The sequence below is a fragment of the Fulvia fulva genome, chromosome 6, assembly GCF_020509005.1.
Source record: "Fulvia fulva chromosome 6, complete sequence".
Lineage (NCBI taxonomy): Eukaryota > Fungi > Ascomycota > Dothideomycetes > Mycosphaerellales > Mycosphaerellaceae > Fulvia > Fulvia fulva.
Window position 1 is genome coordinate 3481154 of NC_063017.1, and position 18103 is coordinate 3499256.

Below are 18103 nucleotides of genomic sequence, written 5' to 3' on the forward strand. Positions count from 1 at the left end.
GTAGGGTATGGCGGAACTCATACACATACGTGGAGCAGTACACATGCAAGCTCCACTGTATAGCACCCAGCTTTCCCACCGCGCGGTGTACAGCCATGGTGAAGACGTTCGATGTGGGTATGGAGGGTGACACGGCAGTACTGGTCATACAATTCATTGTACATTGCTCGAGCAAAGCAGTCGGACCTTTATTCTAGCTACTGTGATGCGCTTTAGTATCTCTAAGCAAGTCATCCTCCCATCAAACCTCATACCAACACGTGCAGAATCGTACATCAGAGTAAAGCAATAGCGTAGCATCATCGAGTAATTCTCTCGCTTGACCCTTCGTGTGATGGCCTAAGTGCCACGGAACAAGAACTGCATGTCCTCCGGTGTGAGCTTCTCCATCGAAGTCTTGTCATTGTTGATCGTGCCGTTGATCATGTTCGCCTTCTTCTCCTGCAACATGACCATTCTCGACTCGACAGAATCCTCAATGCACAATCGAGTAATGACACAGGGCCGCTTCTGTCCGATACGATGACAGCGGTCGGCGGACTGCCACTCGGCTGCAGGGTTCCACCAAGGGTCAACGATGTACACCCTGGAGGCTTCAGTCAAGTTGAGTGCGACACCACCAGCCTTGAGCGAGACGAGGAACACCTCGCATTCGGGAGTATTCATGAAATGCTCAATACTCCTCTGACGCTGAATAGGCGTCATGGATCCATCAAGCATGACAGTGTTGAAGCCGGCGCGGCGAAGACGCCATTCGATGAGCTGCAGCATGGAGGTGAACTGCGAGAAGACGATGGACTTGAGAGTCTGCTTCTTTGAGCGCAGCTTGTAGAGGTCGTAAACCAGCATCTCGATCTTGCTTGACGAAGTCCAGTCCTTCATATTGATGCGATTGATGATCGATGACTTCTTGACATTGTCCTCATCCTGCTCAATTTCTGGCTGGTCGAAATCGATGGACAGCGGAATATGGCAGCGCGGGCAGTCGGCCTCGCCACCTTCGTCCTCGACAGACTGAACATAGCTCTTCACGCACTGGCGGCAGAAGTCGTGTTTGCACTGTGATCGGACGGCCTCCTCAGCCACCTCGTCGCAGATGTTACAAACCAGGACGTTCTGGCCCTCTTCAGCAGTCCTCTTGAGCAGCAGATCAGGATGGTTGGCGACCTGGCGCATCTGCATGATAAGACCAAAAATATTGGCATAGTTGTTCAGCATCACACCACGAGCAACATAAGTGTCGAACTTGCGTGTTGTAGTGGACATGATGCTCTGGGAGAAATCACGCTCGACGTCGCCAAAGAACTCCTGGTGGAGAATGACTTCCTTTGGTGGCAATTCCATTGAGCTGACATGGTCGCGCTTCACGCGGCGAAGCATGATACGGGCAGTGATCATGTGCAGCTTGTCCATGGCGGCTGTGCGATCTTCTGGTTCCTCGGACTGTGTGAGAGGGTTGAGCAATTCTTGATTGAACACCGAAACGTGCTCCATGCCCGTGTGCTTACACGACTTGCAGGTGTGGTCATCGTCGAGCTCCCAGTGGAGCATCGAGCATGGACAACGCTTGCAGAAGTAGTCCGCGAATGGCCGAACTTCGAGGAAACGCAACAATGAGAAGAACTCTCCAATGCGATTTTGAACAGGAGTACCGGAAAGACACCACTTGTAAGTGCCGTTGAGAGCAAAGCAAGCCTTGGCAACACCAGTCGTGCGGGTCTTGATACTGTGAGCCTCGTCCAGGATCAGCCGGTGGAAGTGAATTGCGTGGATGGGTGAGTCTTCTTTGATGATGTCCTCACCACGCGACCAGCCTTTAGTCTCCTTGCGGTAGAGCGACTCGAGACTGTTGTACGATATCATGATGACATCGTACTTCTTCAGCTCCTTGACAGACATCTTCTTGACCTTGTTGTTCTGACCATGGTAGACCAAGACATTGAGCTTGCCATCAGTGTAGTCGGTGATCTCCGAGGACCACTGCATGAGTGCGACGGGAGGCACCACGACCAGCGTGGGATCCTTTTGTGGATGGTCAGACATGATCAGCGACACAGCTTGAATCGTCTTGCCCATGCCCATCTCGTCACCGAGTAGACCGCCTTTGTACGACGACTTCTCCTGTCGAACCATCCAGTTGAGACCTTCGAGCTGGAACGGCTTCAGCTTTCGATTGATGCTGTCAGGTTGCACAGCTGGGACCGGCTTGATGATGTCAATGTCTTCGAGCGTCTTCCACATGGTCTTGATCTCTGGGTGAGCCTTTTCCAGCTTCTTCCGCTCTCGCTCCTTCCGAGTCAAGAAAGCCATTGCGACTGTCTCCTCGATGTCCGCGTTGATTTGGCGAGCTTGCTGTGCGGTAATATTTCCAAAGCGGCGACCACATCCGCGTACTGTGGCCTTACCACGACCGCGTCGTCGAACGATACCGCGAGGGGCAGGAGTTGGTGCAGCAGCAGCTCTGACAGCGGCAAGCGGGATATCAGACTCAGTGTCACTAACACCAGTCGATACCGCCTCGGACTCAGAGTTTTCCACCACAAAGTCGTCTTCACGGTCGCTTCCACCGAGAGCCTCAGCCTCATCATCGCTGTCTTCGATCTTCAACTTTGTACTCAGTGACTTGCGGGCATTAGCGCTTGCTTTCCGAGTCGGTGTAGCCTTCTTGCTAGACGAAGCAAGCGTCTTGCCTTTGCCCTTGAAAGCAGAAGATTTTGCCGGCTCTTTCTTGACAGCAGCGGGTCGTCCACGAGAGCGCATGGTTGGTATCGAGTCGAGGGACTCCACAGATCCGGGCTCGCTAAGCTCGCTCTCTTCGTCCTCTGAATCAGCAATAGCGGTCTTGATGCGCTTCGTAGCTGGCTGCGGGTCTGCTCCGGCCTGTGCATACTCCTCCTCTTGCAGACGTAATGCAATCTTCTCGTCGTCCTCCTCTTCCGAATCTTCAATCTGGTAGACCTTCGTGCCAAGGGTTGATCGCTTTCGCTTGGTGATAGACACTGTCGCTCCTCTGATGGATGTGGCAGGTGTAGTGCCGGGTGTTTCGAACTCGGCTGAAGTGTCACGGGATGTGTTGGTGACAGAGGAAACCGAAGAGTCTATGGGAGAGTTGCCCTTTGGCTCGGGTTTGACGAACGACGATCGAGCCATCGCATCTATGTGTGGCAGAGCGACGCCCTTAACGACTCGCCTCGATGCTGCTGTTGGCTGAACGACTGCAATCTCGTCTTCTGAATCGCTCTCGATGTCGGTGCTGTTTGGGATGGTCGAAGAGGCCTTGCTCTTTGGGGTGGCAAATCGGCTCGAGCGGGTGGATCGCTTCGATGTTTGTGATGGTCCGGCCACTGTGCTCTCGGCTGTATTGTTTGGTCAGCAAAACAGAAGATGGAAGCGGGAGATGCAGAGCGTATGGCCGTCAAGAAGTGGTTGCGTACAGTTTTCCTTGCCTCCTGTGGCAGAACGCCTAGGTCTCGCCATGGTAGCAGATCAATGCCCGAAGCGGCTAGAGACTGTCTTTTCTGCAGTGTTGTTGGTGTTGTCTCATTTACTCTATTGGGCAGTGAAGTTCCGACAAAGGTCTGGAAGGAGTGGCGATGTGTGCGATGTATCAATGAGAAGAAGTCACACTCACCTGGATGTGAGCACGTGAGATATGGTCCGCGGTCAATGCACGATCGTAGCGCACCGTTAGGCAAGCTCGCGCGCCAGAACGCGTGTGCCACCGACGCGCTCGCGTTGTGGGGACAAATTGATTGGCTGGATGAAAAGCTCGCTGGCTCGGTATCAAAAAGATGTTTTGAAGCAGCCGCGTTCCACTTCTAGGCAGCGATCACGATGATTCGCGGTGTCACGGGTCAAGTCCTTGCTGGTGATCACGTTTGAGAGACTGCATTCACCTCCTGCACGATGCAAAGCACAGTACAGTCACTCACACTGTGGAAAGGACATTTCAAGTTGAAGGAATACATTCTGTGAACTTGTCTCCGCTCGGTATCTATCTAACACCGCAAAGACCATGGTATGAGCCACTCTCCCCGGCAGTATACCACTCCGATACTACTATGCAGCAACAACCCCCATTCTGATGTTTTGAGAACAACCACCTGAAACCTCTGCCACCGAGAAAAATGCCTCAATCTGACCAGCAGAAACTTAGAAGACTCCCCTTGGTCGAAATGTGTGTGCTTCCCATATGCTTCCATCCCCGATGCTGAATCATAGTTGATCCTCGAAAGCCGCCTGGAGTCTCACCTGACGCCTCGCTAACCCATCATCGACAACCGTCTTCCCAGCGCCGCGCTAACGAGCCCTTTGCATCCGATACCCATATGTTGTCCTTGTTTTGTTACAATTCGTGCTATTCCACCCACGCTGCCTCCGCCCCGGTTTCAGATGCCATGTGTGGTCGATGGTTGATCATTGAGGTGATTTGGCACCACCGCCATTGCGACGATCACCACCCTCGTTGATACCAAGCTGACTCATGCCAGTGTTGAGGAATGAGAATGGATCGGCCGAGCCGTCATTGCCATAGCCTCCAGTGTTACCATAAGCGCCATTCGAGTAAGCGCCTGCAGTGGCCTGGCCACCTGCATTACCTTGGTTGAAAGCCTGCTCGGTGCGGCTATCGAATCCTCCTTGAGACTGCATACCAGCGTTGTTGGCCATCTGCGAGTATCCTCCAGCCATGTATGGGCTTGGGGCAGCAATGCCAGATGGAAGGGCATAAGTTGATGGTGGGCCATAGGACTGTCCACTAAAGCCGCCTGGTGGTCCAGCCATGCCGCCACTGCCGTAAGCAGATGGATCCGGTTGCTGCATGCCTCCATACTGCTGAGGTGGCATTGATTGCATTGGCATGTTTGGAGGGCCTCCGTACGATGATCCTGGGAAGCTGGTCATACCGCTCTCTGCGACAACAGCCGCGTTGTTCCTGGATGCACCGCAACGTAAGCAGGATACGTTCTTGGCAAAGTTGTGGTAGCCGCAGCCTTCATTGCCGCACTTCCAGTCTCCAGCACGGAATGGTACGATGCCACCTCGGCCGCTTGAGCCTCCCATGTGGCTGCCGCCCATACCTCCATAGCCGCCGCCACCTTGGTGCATCTGGCCGCCCATCATGACTGGGTGGCCGTAGCCTGCGCCGCCGTAAGGTGCCGGTTGCATGCCGTATGACTGGTTGTATGGGTCACCGCCTGTGGCGCCCATGGCCGGGAATGAGCATCGGAAGCATGCTGTGCGACGCTGGAAGTTGGAGAATCCACACGACGGGCATGTCCAGTCGCCTGGGCGCGGGCGGTTCTTCGATGGTGGGAATGGCGTCAAGAGGGGAGGACCACCTGGTGGTTGAGAGTGTGCTGCGCGGTCGAGGACGCGGCTGGAAGAGGGCGCGACCTCAATAGCGCGATCGTTGAGAGCGCGTCCGTTCATGGAGAGCGACTCGGCTGCCTGGTGCGCGAACTCGTTAGCATGGAGTGCATCCCAAGCGATCTGGTTCATGGCATGGCATTCGCAGAGCATGTAGCCATGGACAGCGGAGCGGCAGTCTGGCGAGATGTGGAACAGTATGGCTCTGATTGTTAGTAGTGGTGCTGGCTGCTCCATGGCTGTTGTTTGAGCTCGAGATTGATGGAGGCTGTGGCAACGGTGTAGTGGTTGTAAGAGCTTCGAGATGCGAGGCAACGGAGCGCAATTGTGAAAGGGCTATTCTAGGCTGCCAGCAACTTTCACGTCGCCTCACCAGAGTGAATGCAGGGTGGAGGGGGAAATGTACAGGACAAGATAAGGAAAAAGAACTCACCTCTTCGTGACTGCCGAATACAACAAATCCGCTGCCACTTGGCTTGCCTCCCTCTGGGGTTCGCAGAGTCCAGAAAGCAATCGGTCGGCCGCCGTACTGCGTGAACCAGCTTTCGAGCTCACTTTGCGTCGTGTCGTGAGGAAGTCCGCTCAAGTGAAGAACCTTGCTGCGCTCGCCGAGGAATGCGCGAACGTCACTGCGAGCGTCCAATGGGCGTGCAAGAACGTCTGGTGTACCTTGTGGGTTGGTTTGTGATGGCCGTGACTTTTTGACGAGCGATGTGAGGCAGCGGGTTAAAGTGAGGGCCTCTTCGAGCGCGCGGCGGGGTGACGATGGTGCCAGCGCCTGGAGATGGAAGGGTAAGCCGCCGGTAACCTTGCCAGAGGAGCGAACTTCTTCGACTTCGAGTCCGGCACAAATTGATGATAGACTGGAGGAGCTGAAGGCCAGCGTTTCTGGATGGTGTGATTGAAAAGTCTGATACTCGCCACGAAGGCCGAACAGGATGGGATGTTGAAGATAAGGTGGTAGCACAACGTTCTTGTCGCGAGCCTCACGTGGCAGCTGCACGCGTAGATCCCAGGGCGTCAAGGTTACAAAGGCGAACGTTGGCTGAGCTCCAGAGTCGCCGTCCTTGGGTACTAGATGTTCGCGGGCGAAAGAGTCGAAAGTGCCGATGGCGTCGCGGAATGAGCCGGCGTTCTTGACATGTTCCCAGGTGAGAGTGGTGAGAGAGGTGCACAGGGGAGTAATAGGAGTGTTGACAGGGCGAACCAGCACGGACTGGCGGTGCAACTGTAATGTCGTTTTATTAGCACTTTGACCCTAGCGGCTCTACTTCTATTCTTGCCGTGTCTCGTTTCACAAGGCAACGCAGCTTTGCTGCTCTTGCAATTGATCTTAGCCGAGCACGGGCTGAAACGTACCTCTCGCTCGGAGTTCTGGGCATCGACCACGACCCATCCGATCTCAATGACCTCCGCGCTGTCCTTGGTGACATAGACGCCGTGCTCGTCACACGTCGTAGCAATGTGGATGATGCAGTACTTCTCAAACTGCTGCGGTGCGGCTGGCTGCTGCGGCTGCGGATGGCTGTATTCCCTCCCGGCCGGCGCTCCTGACTGGGATGCTCTTTCCGTCGGCGTGTAGGCAGACTGCGGCGCTGAGCCAGCGCCGCTCTGCGAGGTGGGCGTGGGGTACTGGTTGCTGCCGTACGGCTGCGGCTGGGTCGGTGTTGCCATTTCGACTGCGACTGCGACTGCGACTGCGGATCCTGATCTTGATCTCGTTCCAAGCGGAGATGATGTGTACTGAGAGTGCTTTCCGAGCCCCAAACCCGTTCCCTAACGCCAAACGCCCCGGGAAATGCTGGTGAGAGGGTGCGGCGGGCGGGTGCAGCGTCGCTCGAGCTGTATAGGAAGCCGTGAGGTGGTGGTGTGGTCAGCTGTGCGGTAGCTGACGGCGTGGACTCGGGCGGAGGAGAGCTGTCTGGAGAGGGTGTGAAGCTCTCTGCGGGCACGCTGTGCTGGGAGTCTTGGGGAAATCGATGACCCGACGAAGTCAGTCAGTCAGTATTCACGGCCGTTGATGGAACGCGGGCGTGTCGTTGGTCTTGCGATGCAGCGCTGCTCTTGATCTCGTCCGCGGCGGATGCAGAGACGCAGAGATGCAGGATGGGAGGTGGAATTGGTCAATCTGTGCTGAAACAAATCACTCCAACGGCCTGCTGGGATGAGCCTAGCGCCCCCTGCTTAGCACGTACCGGCGACAGCACTCTCTTACTGTCTTACACTGTTACACAGACGTGAGCAGTTCGCTTGCAACCGTTGAAGCTGGCAGGCAGGCGGCGTGCAGCATGATCTCATTGTGCTGGCCGCAACGTCGAAAAGCTGCCTCCAAATGCTTTCAGCTCGCCGCTGTTGGGCCGCCTGCTCCACCCTTTCCTACCACGATGAGCTGTACATTGAACCACGGCCCCTGCCATCCGGCCAAGCAAATGAAACATGATGTGGGACTTGTCTAATGAAGTGATGGAGCGGGCACCGGATGGCGTCGCTAAACACTTTCGGCACGTTGCTTCCGCAGAACGATCACGTTAAGCATGACACAGGAGGATGCTGTGGATGATGCATCTGTTTGTGACATAAACGAGCCCCAGTCCTCTCACCCAAAGGCAGAGGGGCACGGAAGTGTTGCCTCGACGAGCTAGCAATGCAGCAATGCATCGGCATATTTGCCTCGGAAGGAAACGATCATTCTGTTGCACAACCATGAGTTGGCCATGTGAACGCCACCACCCGGCATACGCTCGTGGCCGGATCTGTTGGCGTAGCACGTGTCATAGCCGAATGTTGCACACAACTCCTGCAGCTCGACCAGACCAGCCGCAGCCCCATCTCCTGATGGGCAGGCCGGCGTCCACAGGCCGCGTCCGCTCTCCTTCGCTGCAGCCGTCACCCAGCTGGAAGGGCCGCGCACAGAATCACAACATGAACGTACCTGCGCTGGTAAGCAGCGACAGTTCTGTGGTCCATTCAATGCTGTACAAGTCTATTGGGGATACTGCGTTTGTACAATGACAATTGTTTCCTGCCGACTCGAGGTACTGGCCCGACACCACGGCTTAGCTGGTCCTGTTCTCCTGCACTTCGCCGAACCGTCTGCTGTACATGCCCAGCGCCTTGATCGGGAAGATGAACTTGTAGTTGGGATATGAGATTGTGCTGTGGGGCACCGCGTCAGCATTGTGGCTATCACGAGGGAGCACGCGACAAGAAAGGGCAGTCTTACCAACTCTTGTTGAACACGCCCTCGATACCCTCTTGCAGCCACTCGCCGTTGGGTTGCTGTCGATGCATGAGGAGCTTGATAGCGCGTTCAAGTGGCTCTCTGTGCGGGTACCGGGCCTCTAACAGTCCGATGAGGGCCTGTCAAATGTCAGCAACAAGCCACTTCTTTACGACGACATTCGCTTACCCAGGCAGTCTGTACAACTTGTGACCCATCCGGATGGCGACACCAGGTAGCAGTCTCACAGCTCCGATACGATTCGCCCCAGCCGCCATCCTGTTCCTGCCTGTCAAGGAAGAACTTGCACGCCCTTCTCACTCGCTCACTGTTCTCGTATGTCTCACCTTGAGTGGCAAGACTCTCGAGAGCGAACATGCCGGCATAGGTGAAGCAGATAGCCCAGCTGCCATACCAAGAGCCGTCGACTCGTTGGTCCGTCCGGATCCAGTCTACTGCGCGCTTGATGAACACGTCAATCTCGTCAGTCCGGTAGCCGGGGTACTTCTCGCGGAAGAGCTGAAGTGTTGTGACACAAGCGGTCGTGCACTCCGGGTAGTCGTACTCAACCATGATCCGACCAAAGACCTCTGCTGCATTTAGGACTTCCAATTTCTGGCTACCTCTCCGGGGCTCGTACGAACTGCAGGCACCCACATCGTTCTGCATGGTCAATAGGATATCGACTGCCCATTTGATCCTTCGGTCGTTGATCAAGCTCGGGAATAACTTATTCTGTGGGCTGCTCGGATCGGGCATTGTTTGCAGCTGCAGAATAGCTTTGAGTGCTTCTGCGGTGCAATCGGAGACAGTATAGCCCTGCGTGCGGTTACTGAACCCCCATGCACCTCGTCGCGCGTGGCGATAACCCGCCTCAGGCCCTGAATGCCTTGTAGGTGGATCCTGGTAAATGCTTGATCCCTCGTAGCCGACCGCATGCTCCAAGATCTGCTGATCCTCCAGGAACTCCAGAGCCTTGACCAGCGTGTTGTGGTTCTCAGGCTTGGTCGCTAAGCCCGTCTCTGTGACTGCTTGTATGGTGAAAGCTGTGTCCCAATTCTGCACGCCATTGGTGCCATTGACCATCATGCCCTTGTCTGAGACCCACATGTAGTCGTGTAGGCGTTCGCGATGCTTCGCAACAGACTCGGCATCAAGTCCTTCTTCGATGTAGCAGCACAGAGTGTTCATTGGAGCATTGACTGGAGCAAGGCAAGCATGGTCGGTATTGGCATCTTCCATCTGTAGGATCTGCCAGACCCATTCTTCCGCTTTTTTGATCAGCGCAGGGCCTCGCAGGAAAGGAATCCAGATGAAGACCAAGAGCCAGTTGATCAGATTCAACACCCATGTTTTGGGGTGAAAGTTGTCTGACGCACTGATTGAATTACGATGACTGGCAAACACGATCTCTTCATACGGCTCCACGAACAGTTCCTTCCGAAGTTCTCGGATCAACGGATCAGAATCTGCTTGGGGATATGTCCACCTTTTCGACCAGACAAAGCTCATGGGCAGAAAGACCATGCGCATGTGGATCCACCACTTCCATGGAGATATTGGTGTCCAGTCGGGCAATAGCCATAACTCAGGGGGCACAGGGTTGACGACATCCCATGACATAACTCCCAGAACTGACAACCAGAACTTACTCCAATGAGGCCCGTACAGTGCACCTCCAAGGTTGTGCAAGCAGTGTCGAGCTTTGAGCATGCGAGGGTGATCTGCAGGAACGCCTAGTAATCGCAGTGCTGTGTAGTTCATAGCAGTGCCGAAGACTGATGAATCAGCTTCCGTGTGAAGTCCCCACCCGCCATCGCCATGGTTTTTGTCGCCAACGTTCTGCATGTTGAATACATAGCGAATCATCTCTGTTTGCTCCGGTCGCGTCAAAGGCTTGTCGATGACATACAGGGTAATTACAAAGCCGGGAATGAGGAACATTGGACCGCCATACTCGCAACCCCAGTTCCCTGGTTCAAGCTGCAACTTGGAGTAGAACTTGAGGCCATTCTCTGCAGCTTGAAGCGGTGTTTGTGCCTTTGGAAGATCTGGTAGTCCCTGGGGGCTCCATGTCAGCACTTTACGGGAAAGCTTATGGACGCATCCCTACCGTGCCCAGGCCTAGATACCACTTGTCGGCGGTGGTCATCGGCCAAGCCTTGACTTCTTCGTCGGACTGCAGATAGTGCCATGTATGTCGACCTCTATCGTCTCGCATCCGCCAACGCGTCAGATCCGTCCCAGATGATGTAGTGGCCTCTTGTGCCTTGCCATTGCCGTTGGCGTGGCGGTTCGCATGGCCATTGGAGGCCGCGGGAGGTTTGCGCTCCTTCACAGCCATCTTGTCGACTCAGGCGATTACATATAGATCGATGTTGACAGGTCAAGAGATGATATGGAGTCGCAGGCTGGAAGGCGACAAAATATTGGCCCTCGTACGATCTTCCTCAGGGTCACCAAAATGCAGGTACGGTGGCGCGGGGATGCATTAAAGTTTAGCTAGGCGGCATTCAATCGGTGCTGATCCTTGCTCCTCTTCACGTGGCGCAAAAAAGTCCTTGAGAAACAACGTCAGCATTTGATATTTCAAGATCCGAACGCTGTGCGTATATTTCAACTGTGAGGTCGGTCAATATGCACGCCAAGACTCCACTGGCCCTCACATTCGACGAGATCGACGACCTTCTCCACTTCACCCGCGCCAACGAAGTCCAAGATCTGGAGCAGACGATCACAGAGCTGTCGCAAAAGTACCAGTGCGCAACAAAGGATGTACTGGAGGCTGCAGTAGATGCGGAGACGGGCAACACGGTCCTGCACTTTTGCTCAGCCAACGGTCTTGCAGAGCTCTTGCCTGTACTTTCAAACAAGCTGGGTCAGACATCCACAGACAACACCAATGGTGCGTCGCAGTCGTCGAAGCTCGTGAATCATGGCAACAGAGAAGGCAATACCCCACTACATTGGGCGGCATACAACGGACACTTGGCTGTGGTGAAGCTTCTGATCGCTGCGGGAGCAGACATGTGGGTGAAGAACGCTGCAGGACATCTTGCCATGTTCGAGGCAGAGCGGGCAGAAAAGGACGACGTCGTACAGTACCTGCTAGAAGTAGGCGGCAAGGACGTGGAGACAGGTGGTTCGGAGGGACAGGCATCAGCTGAAGACGTCGCGGATGTGCAGGATGGGGAGGCTGAGAGCAGTGCCAGTGCTCAGGCAAGTGCAGGCGCCGGATCTGGACCTTGAGCGAACACAGCAATACCACGACACTACGACGCTACGAGAATGACTAGCAGCGATCATTCTGTAGGTGCAATGCAGATCTACCCAGAACGCAATCAACAAGGGCTTGTCCTCCGCAAGCCACTCCACCGAGACCTTCGGCAAATCAAAGATTGAATATCGCGACTTTCGACGATAACAGCCATCACGAGGAAAAGGTCATACTACCTCACGATGGCAGGTTTTAAGCGAAGCAGCAAACCAAGCAGAAGCGTTGGGCCTCTGAGAACCATCTACCGGAACGTCAGTCCTGGCAGACCCTAGAAGTGAAGGCGGCATCGACTGACATCTTGCTTTGCACTGAGGCAGTGATAGGCACGTGCCCAATTGCGGTGGATACTCGATTCCGAATGTGCAACATCTGGCATATCGTCGCAGCTGTAGACGAGGCTCTATGGAAGGATGTTGTGATAACAATGCATACCCAATTCATGCAAACACTTTAACACATATAGACCATCGTATCGCACTCCACCACGCAGCGGAAGGCTCACCTGTGTCTACATTGCCTTGCTGCTACCGCTCGAGCCATGTTCCACTCGCCTCTCAGACTCGCCTCATCGACACAGTCAAAAAGCCTGGGCTTAAGGGCGCGAAGGGGATTCCTCTGCATGAGAGTTCAGAATCGCAGGCGGTGCAGACGAAGTACTCCAGCACCCCCCACTCTAGTCACTAGGTCCCCTGGAGCTTGAACGTGCTTTGACTTGCTGAGCGCGCCATCAATATCCGTCCTCTCTCATCTACCACCCTCTATGCGACTCAGCCCACCTGCCTCTCATTCACCCATCTATGCCATCACAAAAGCAACCCACTACACGAAGCCCTACGGGAAGCTACAACCTTGCCCTCGCGCCTTCGCCCTCGCCACACGCCTCCGCCACATCAAACGTCACCACCCACCTCGCGAAAGCCCGTGACCCGTAATTAGCGTTCATATCAGACTTCACATCCTTTCCAGTAATGTTGTCGTTGGCATGCCGCCACATCTCACGTCTCTGGTCGATCCTTGCGGGATCCTTTGCTGCCCACGATCGGCCCTGCACGCTGGCAAGGTACTGGACGATCTCGCAGCGTCTGCGGCGGACTTGTTCGTAACGGTCCATGATGGGAGATAAAGGAGAGGTTGGGGTGGCGGTTTGGAGAAGATGGGAAAGAACTGCGGCGTCTTCGATGCCCATTGCTGAACCTTGGCCTGCGATGCGATGTCCAGCCATCTGATGACAGTCTAAAGGGAGGTATCGATAACTATACGTACCAGTATACGGGGTCATGCCATGCACTGCGTCGCCTAGCAGGGCTACTTTTCCGTTGCTGCTTGACCAAGACGGAACTCCTTTGACTTCCGTAAGCCTCCATTTGATCATCTCATCAGCTTCGGCCAGGAATTTCCGCACTGCAGGGCTATAGTCGCTGAATCGGTCTCGTAGTCACGTCAGGTCCTTGATCTTCATGTTATGCTGGTCTGGGTGTGGATCTCCCTCTAAAGGATACTCATGGTCAACAAATTGAATGACCATTAAGTCATGGTACGGCGCAGGCGATGCGAAAACGCTGCGGCCTGGAGATGATATAATGATTACGTGTTGCTCATCTAGGATTTCGCGCATCTCGGGGTCTTGTTGGACTTTGTTGAGAGGGACCAGGACCTGAAAGGCACATTGCTCCAGCACCGTGGGCTTGGAGTCCGGGAACAGAGTCTTGCGAACTCGCGAATTAGAGCCATCGGCGCCGAGGACCAGACCTGCAGTGACAGTTCGACCGTCAGAAAGGATTATAGCGTGATGATCGACGTCCACATGATCGATCCCTTGGCCTTCACAGATCTTGACGCTTTGCTGGATGGCGTGGTCACGGAAGATGTCTTTCAGCACACGACGTAGACCGAAGGGAGCTGGACCGAGTGGTCGGTAATCCTGTTTTGCGACACTGCCTTCGTTGTACGTTCGTAAATCCACGAGCTCTGGGTCGTGTGCAACTTTTCGTATCTCCGGCATCAATCCCCAGTCATCCAGTATTTGTACGACGTTCGGCTGGATCTGTATGCCACTGCCGCTGTCTTCCCGTTTTGTGGAATCCCGTCGCTCGTGGACTGTGACATTGTGACCAGTGCGAGCCAGGCCTATTGCAGCTGAAAGACCTGCTATGCCGGCGCCTACCACAATTATGTCGAGAGGCATTGTGGTAATGAGAGAAAGTACACTTGATTGTGCGTGAAGGAGCAACAAGACTAACCGCGGGTCTTCTTATGTTGTGCTGGATGTTAGTGCTCATTGCTGTCTAAACCCTGATTGACCATCTCGAGTGCTGTGCTTGCCAGGCTGCGACGATTGGCGCGATCCTGGACACTTAGTAAGCTGTAACGAAGGAATGAAAACTAGTGGCGGTCTGTAACAGGAATTGCGGCAGTCACCGTCCAGGGTCGACAACCAGGGCTGCTGATACGATCATACGAAGTCATGGCGCCGAGAGTGCTCCGTGCTACTCAAGATGAATGATGTGGTCTGAACCTGCTGGATGGCCTTTGCGTAACGGACGTAGCACCTGGGCGCGGAACTACGCGGTACTACAACGATGATCCTAGGAATGGTATGCCGGCATTGGACGAAAGTTGGGTCATCGCAGTGAGATTGAGCTCCGGTGTTGTGAAAGTGGTATGCCTCGTTTGCCTTCGATCTTGATGTACACTTTTCTACGACAAAATGTGCTCTTGCAATGCGCCCAAACTCCTCGCTAAATCGTCACAATTCCCTGCTGCACATGCCTACTGTCCCAAAGCCTTCTTGTCTTCTGCGTTCGTGTCAGTGTGTGTCCTGGAGTGTGCGAAATTATTTGGCCGTACTTTGCTGGGTAAGGAGAAGGCCGTATCGCTTCTTGAGGGTCACTCGGTGTCTACGCATTATCAGTGTACTGCTTGACCTCTCTCATGAACCGGCATATCGTACCTCGAGTACTTGTCATCAGGCGAAAAGCGCGCTGGGTGTGCCGACTTTGTGACCTCGCCGTCCACGATCTTCTTGAGGGTGTAGCGGCGCTTGCCGTTCGGGTCGAGGGTGTACATGAGATGCATTTTGGCTGATTTGGCGTGGTGATGACGATTGCTCCGAGTGTTTGTATCGCGGTAGGATTCCTTCGCTGTCGATGTGGATGTCGTGTGGTCGCGAAGTACATGTATTCGATCTAAAATCTGAACGGAGCTCCGCGACAAGCTTTTCGCGGAGGATGCAGCCGCGTCGGCCGCCATGCTCCGCTCGCGCCAGGGACAGCACATGCAATGGACAACTACATCACAAGTTTCGCGCTCTACAACGTAACATCCACTAATCACACCCACTTCGTACTACGGTACTACGACGACCGCTAATATGAAGCTCCTCGCCCTCCTCCTGACGCTCACCTCGCTCGCCAGCGCCCAATTCTTCAACTTCGGTAACATGTTCGGCCAACAGCAACAACAGCAAGAACCCCAAAACATGCCCTCGGACTCGGTGTGGTATGAACAACAATACGAAAGTGGTGAGTGTTCTTCCTTTCACTCACTTGTGTTCTCCGAACTTACACTGTTCCAGCCCGCTGCGACAAATACCTCTGCCCTCATACCCTCAGTTGCGTGCACTTCCCTCATCACTGTCCCTGCGCATTCCCGGACCAGGAAGATAAAGTCGAATTTGGCGAAGGGAGCATGGCATGTGTAAGCAAAGGAGGCTACAAAGCTGGAGAGGCACAGAGGAAGATCGAGTTGGCGAGGAAAGGGTTGCTTTGAAAGGGAGGATACCCAATGCTTCAATGCAAGCTATGCTATGCTATATCATGATCTCATGCTACGTTACGGATGCCATACGCCATATCTCGTACCAATGATCTACGGGGCTGCCATGGACTTCGGCCTCTCCCTCTCCTTCTCCGGACTGGCATAGCGATACTTGTACAGCTGCGGGCTCTCGATACCAACCTCTTCCCTTCCCCACTGGTGCATCAAGGCTTTAGCCATAAGCTGTCGCTCGCGGTCTGCCTCTTCAAGCTTCTCGCGCCAGTAGCGATCGCGACGCTGCATCTTCTCGGTAATTCTACTATCGAGAGCGACGTTCACGGCTTTGGCGTCGTCGAGCTCTGCCGAGGCCTTCTCGACCTCTGACTCACGGATTTGCAAGGCATCCTTGGCTTCGTCGCGCTCGAGAATGGCTTCGTTGAGTTCGGTCTGCTTGGCTTGGAGTTCGGCCTGGATGACTTGAAGTTCTTGGGCGGTGGTCTGGTCAGCTTGGCTGTACGAGGATCTGATTTGCTCCAGCTCTTCTTCGTGGCTGGTTTGTTCATCTCTGAGCTGTTGGCGGAGGTCGGTCAGTTGACGTTGCAACCCTGCTGCCAATTCTACGGCTCTGGTGCGTTCTGCGGTCACCTTGCTGACTTGGCCTCCTTGATCGAACTTCGACTTGGCAAGCTGGCCTCGTACTGCAGAAATCATCGTCTCAAGGTCGCCTTTGTCCTGCTTCAATCTTGCGACCTCAGCATTTGCTTCGCTTAGTCGGCGCTCCAGATCCTCGATAGTGGCCTCATCTTCGTGTGCCTCCTGCAACGCCGTGCGTAAACGCTCAATTTCTGCTTCCTGCAGTCCATTGCGTGCTTCCAGCTCTTCTCGGTGCGCTTTCGCACTTGCCACAGCATCGTCTCTGCTCCTCCTTGCCAGCTGCACATCCTGCTCCAACGTCTTCACTTCTTGCCTGTGCTCCGTCTGCTGTGCGTCCATTTGATCTCTCAGTCGCTTGATCTCATCCCCCAGCTCCCGCTCTGACCCTTCACTGCCCAGCCTGGCATTGTCTGCTAGTCGTTCTTGGTCGCGAAGCTTCTCCTTCAACTCTGCAAACTCTCGTCTGAAGCCATCGTTGTGCTTGTAAGCAGCCTCTTTCATCTCCGCCAGATCCCGTTCGCGCCTCGTCGCCTCCGCCAGTCTTGCTTCGTGTGCATCCGACTCTTCCTTACGAGTACGCTTGTCTTCCTCCAGTGCTCTGTCGAGTGCCTCGTTGAGATGCTCGAGCTGCTGGCACTTTGCTGACAACTGACTGAGTTGACGTTCCAGCTCGTTCTTCTCCTCATCATTGAACGCTTCTTTGCTGTAGGCTGTGCCAGCAGTACCAGGTCTCGAGTTCGGAGCCGAGCGTTGCAGAATTGGTGATCGAACTGGCGACAGGGTAGGGCTTGAGGCGCGACCCGGGGTGGACTCGTCTTCTTTGGATGGGGAGTGCTTCTGGGCAGATCGAGGCGAGTATAGGCTTCGACCTCTGGAATGTACAGATGCCCGTTGGCCTGGACTGAGCTCGCTGTAGTACTCCTCAACTGTTGGTTGCAGGAATTGCTTGTGGACTGGAGGTGCAGGTGTCGAAGTAGAGTCGTATGTGTGCCATTCGGAGCTGAATGGCTCTTCATGCACAGAGGGTGATGCCTTTGGCGGGCTGGTGTCTGGTGTGTGGTTGCTCTTGTGGCTGCCGGTGTGCTCGTCGTGCTGGCCTCGAGTCTCGTTCTGCGGCACCTCCAGCATGTCGCGACGGATCACATTGTCGTCCATATCCTCGCGACCCTCCTCAATGGGCTGTGTAGTCGACTTGGCGCCCTTCAGCGTGCCCTTCCGCGATGGTGTCTTGCCTCCTCGCATCCACATCTCCATGTTCTGTGTAAAGTCGCTTGGCCCGTCGATGTCCTCCGAGAAGATGCGATCGACGTGCTGCTTGGGGATGTCCATGTCCGAGACGGTGTCCATGTCCAATGCGCCGAGATCCAAGGAATAGTCGCTTTCGTCTTGCTCTCGAGAGTCGCGTCGCTCCCACGCTCGCACTGGCGGACTGGACTGCATCTTGGTGACAATGGACTGCCTACATCAAACAACGCCAGACTCCAATGTGAGCGCGACGCGATCGAGTGGTCGCAAGTAGCAATGTTGGTGGGACAAGAAGACGTTTGTTTACATGATCGGCAGTGCGAGACGCGAGAAACGCGCGAACGAAGTGTGAATGACCCGACCTCCTCCTCTTCGGTGTCACCTTCCTCCATCCTTCCGCCACGACATCACGACATGTCCCTTGTCATGCCGTGGTCATGGCACATCTCGCATCATGCAGGAACGGATCCTGATTTCGCCGCCTCCTCGCCTTCGTGCTACCCGCTCGCAGACATTATGCCGAACTGACCTTGGCATCCTTCTCTCGCTCTATCGATCGTCCGGAAGGCCAGCTACGAGAGCAA

The 18103-nt window shown here is 54.8% G+C and overlaps 9 protein-coding genes across 9 annotated transcripts; 2 read left to right on the plus strand and 7 right to left on the minus strand.

The window, feature by feature from the left end:
* Positions 1–339: 339 nt before the first annotated feature.
* Positions 340–3477, minus strand: CLAFUR5_07285 (DNA repair protein RAD16; the record flags this gene model as incomplete). The annotated part of the gene is made up of 2 exons (XM_047906433.1): positions 340–3356; positions 3435–3477. The coding sequence occupies 2 exons, from the start codon at positions 3475–3477 to the stop codon at positions 340–342; spliced, it is 3060 nt and encodes a 1019-aa protein (XP_047763427.1).
* A 939-nt stretch (positions 3478–4416) lies between these two features.
* Positions 4417–7041, minus strand: CLAFUR5_07286 (uncharacterized protein; the record flags this gene model as incomplete). The annotated part of the gene is made up of 3 exons (XM_047906434.1): positions 4417–5448; positions 5801–6595; positions 6727–7041. The coding sequence occupies 3 exons, from the start codon at positions 7039–7041 to the stop codon at positions 4417–4419; spliced, it is 2142 nt and encodes a 713-aa protein (XP_047763430.1).
* A 1382-nt stretch (positions 7042–8423) lies between these two features.
* Positions 8424–10931, minus strand: CLAFUR5_07287 (Lanosterol synthase; the record flags this gene model as incomplete). Its single annotated transcript, XM_047906435.1, has 4 exons — positions 8424–8523; positions 8591–8727; positions 8777–10648; positions 10701–10931. 4 exons carry the CDS (start codon positions 10929–10931, stop codon positions 8424–8426), a joined length of 2340 nt encoding a protein of 779 aa, XP_047763429.1.
* A 293-nt stretch (positions 10932–11224) lies between these two features.
* CLAFUR5_07288 (Ankyrin repeat-containing protein) lies at positions 11225–11836 on the plus strand (the record flags this gene model as incomplete). Its single annotated transcript, XM_047906436.1, has 1 exon — positions 11225–11836. The coding sequence occupies one exon, from the start codon at positions 11225–11227 to the stop codon at positions 11834–11836; it is 612 nt and encodes a 203-aa protein (XP_047763432.1).
* Positions 11837–12705: 869 nt separating this feature from the next.
* Positions 12706–13236, minus strand: CLAFUR5_07289 (FAD-dependent monooxygenase OpS4; the record flags this gene model as incomplete). Its single annotated transcript, XM_047906437.1, has 2 exons — positions 12706–13064; positions 13128–13236. The coding sequence occupies 2 exons, from the start codon at positions 13234–13236 to the stop codon at positions 12706–12708; spliced, it is 468 nt and encodes a 155-aa protein (XP_047763431.1).
* Positions 13237–13299: 63 nt separating this feature from the next.
* CLAFUR5_07290 (FAD-dependent monooxygenase OpS4) lies at positions 13300–14049 on the minus strand (the record flags this gene model as incomplete). Its single annotated transcript, XM_047906438.1, has 1 exon — positions 13300–14049. One exon carries the CDS (start codon positions 14047–14049, stop codon positions 13300–13302), a length of 750 nt encoding a protein of 249 aa, XP_047762921.1.
* Positions 14050–14633: 584 nt separating this feature from the next.
* CLAFUR5_07291 (H/ACA ribonucleoprotein complex subunit NOP10) lies at positions 14634–14939 on the minus strand (the record flags this gene model as incomplete). Its single annotated transcript, XM_047906439.1, has 3 exons — positions 14634–14659; positions 14712–14761; positions 14815–14939. The coding sequence occupies 3 exons, from the start codon at positions 14937–14939 to the stop codon at positions 14634–14636; spliced, it is 201 nt and encodes a 66-aa protein (XP_047762922.1).
* A 295-nt stretch (positions 14940–15234) lies between these two features.
* Positions 15235–15632, plus strand: CLAFUR5_07292 (Long chronological lifespan protein 2; the record flags this gene model as incomplete). Its single annotated transcript, XM_047906440.1, has 2 exons — positions 15235–15385; positions 15439–15632. 2 exons carry the CDS (start codon positions 15235–15237, stop codon positions 15630–15632), a joined length of 345 nt encoding a protein of 114 aa, XP_047762919.1.
* Positions 15633–15731: 99 nt separating this feature from the next.
* On the minus strand, positions 15732–17714 carry CLAFUR5_07293 (uncharacterized protein; the record flags this gene model as incomplete). Its single annotated transcript, XM_047906441.1, has 1 exon — positions 15732–17714. The coding sequence occupies one exon, from the start codon at positions 17712–17714 to the stop codon at positions 15732–15734; it is 1983 nt and encodes a 660-aa protein (XP_047762920.1).
* Positions 17715–18103: the final 389 nt, after the last annotated feature.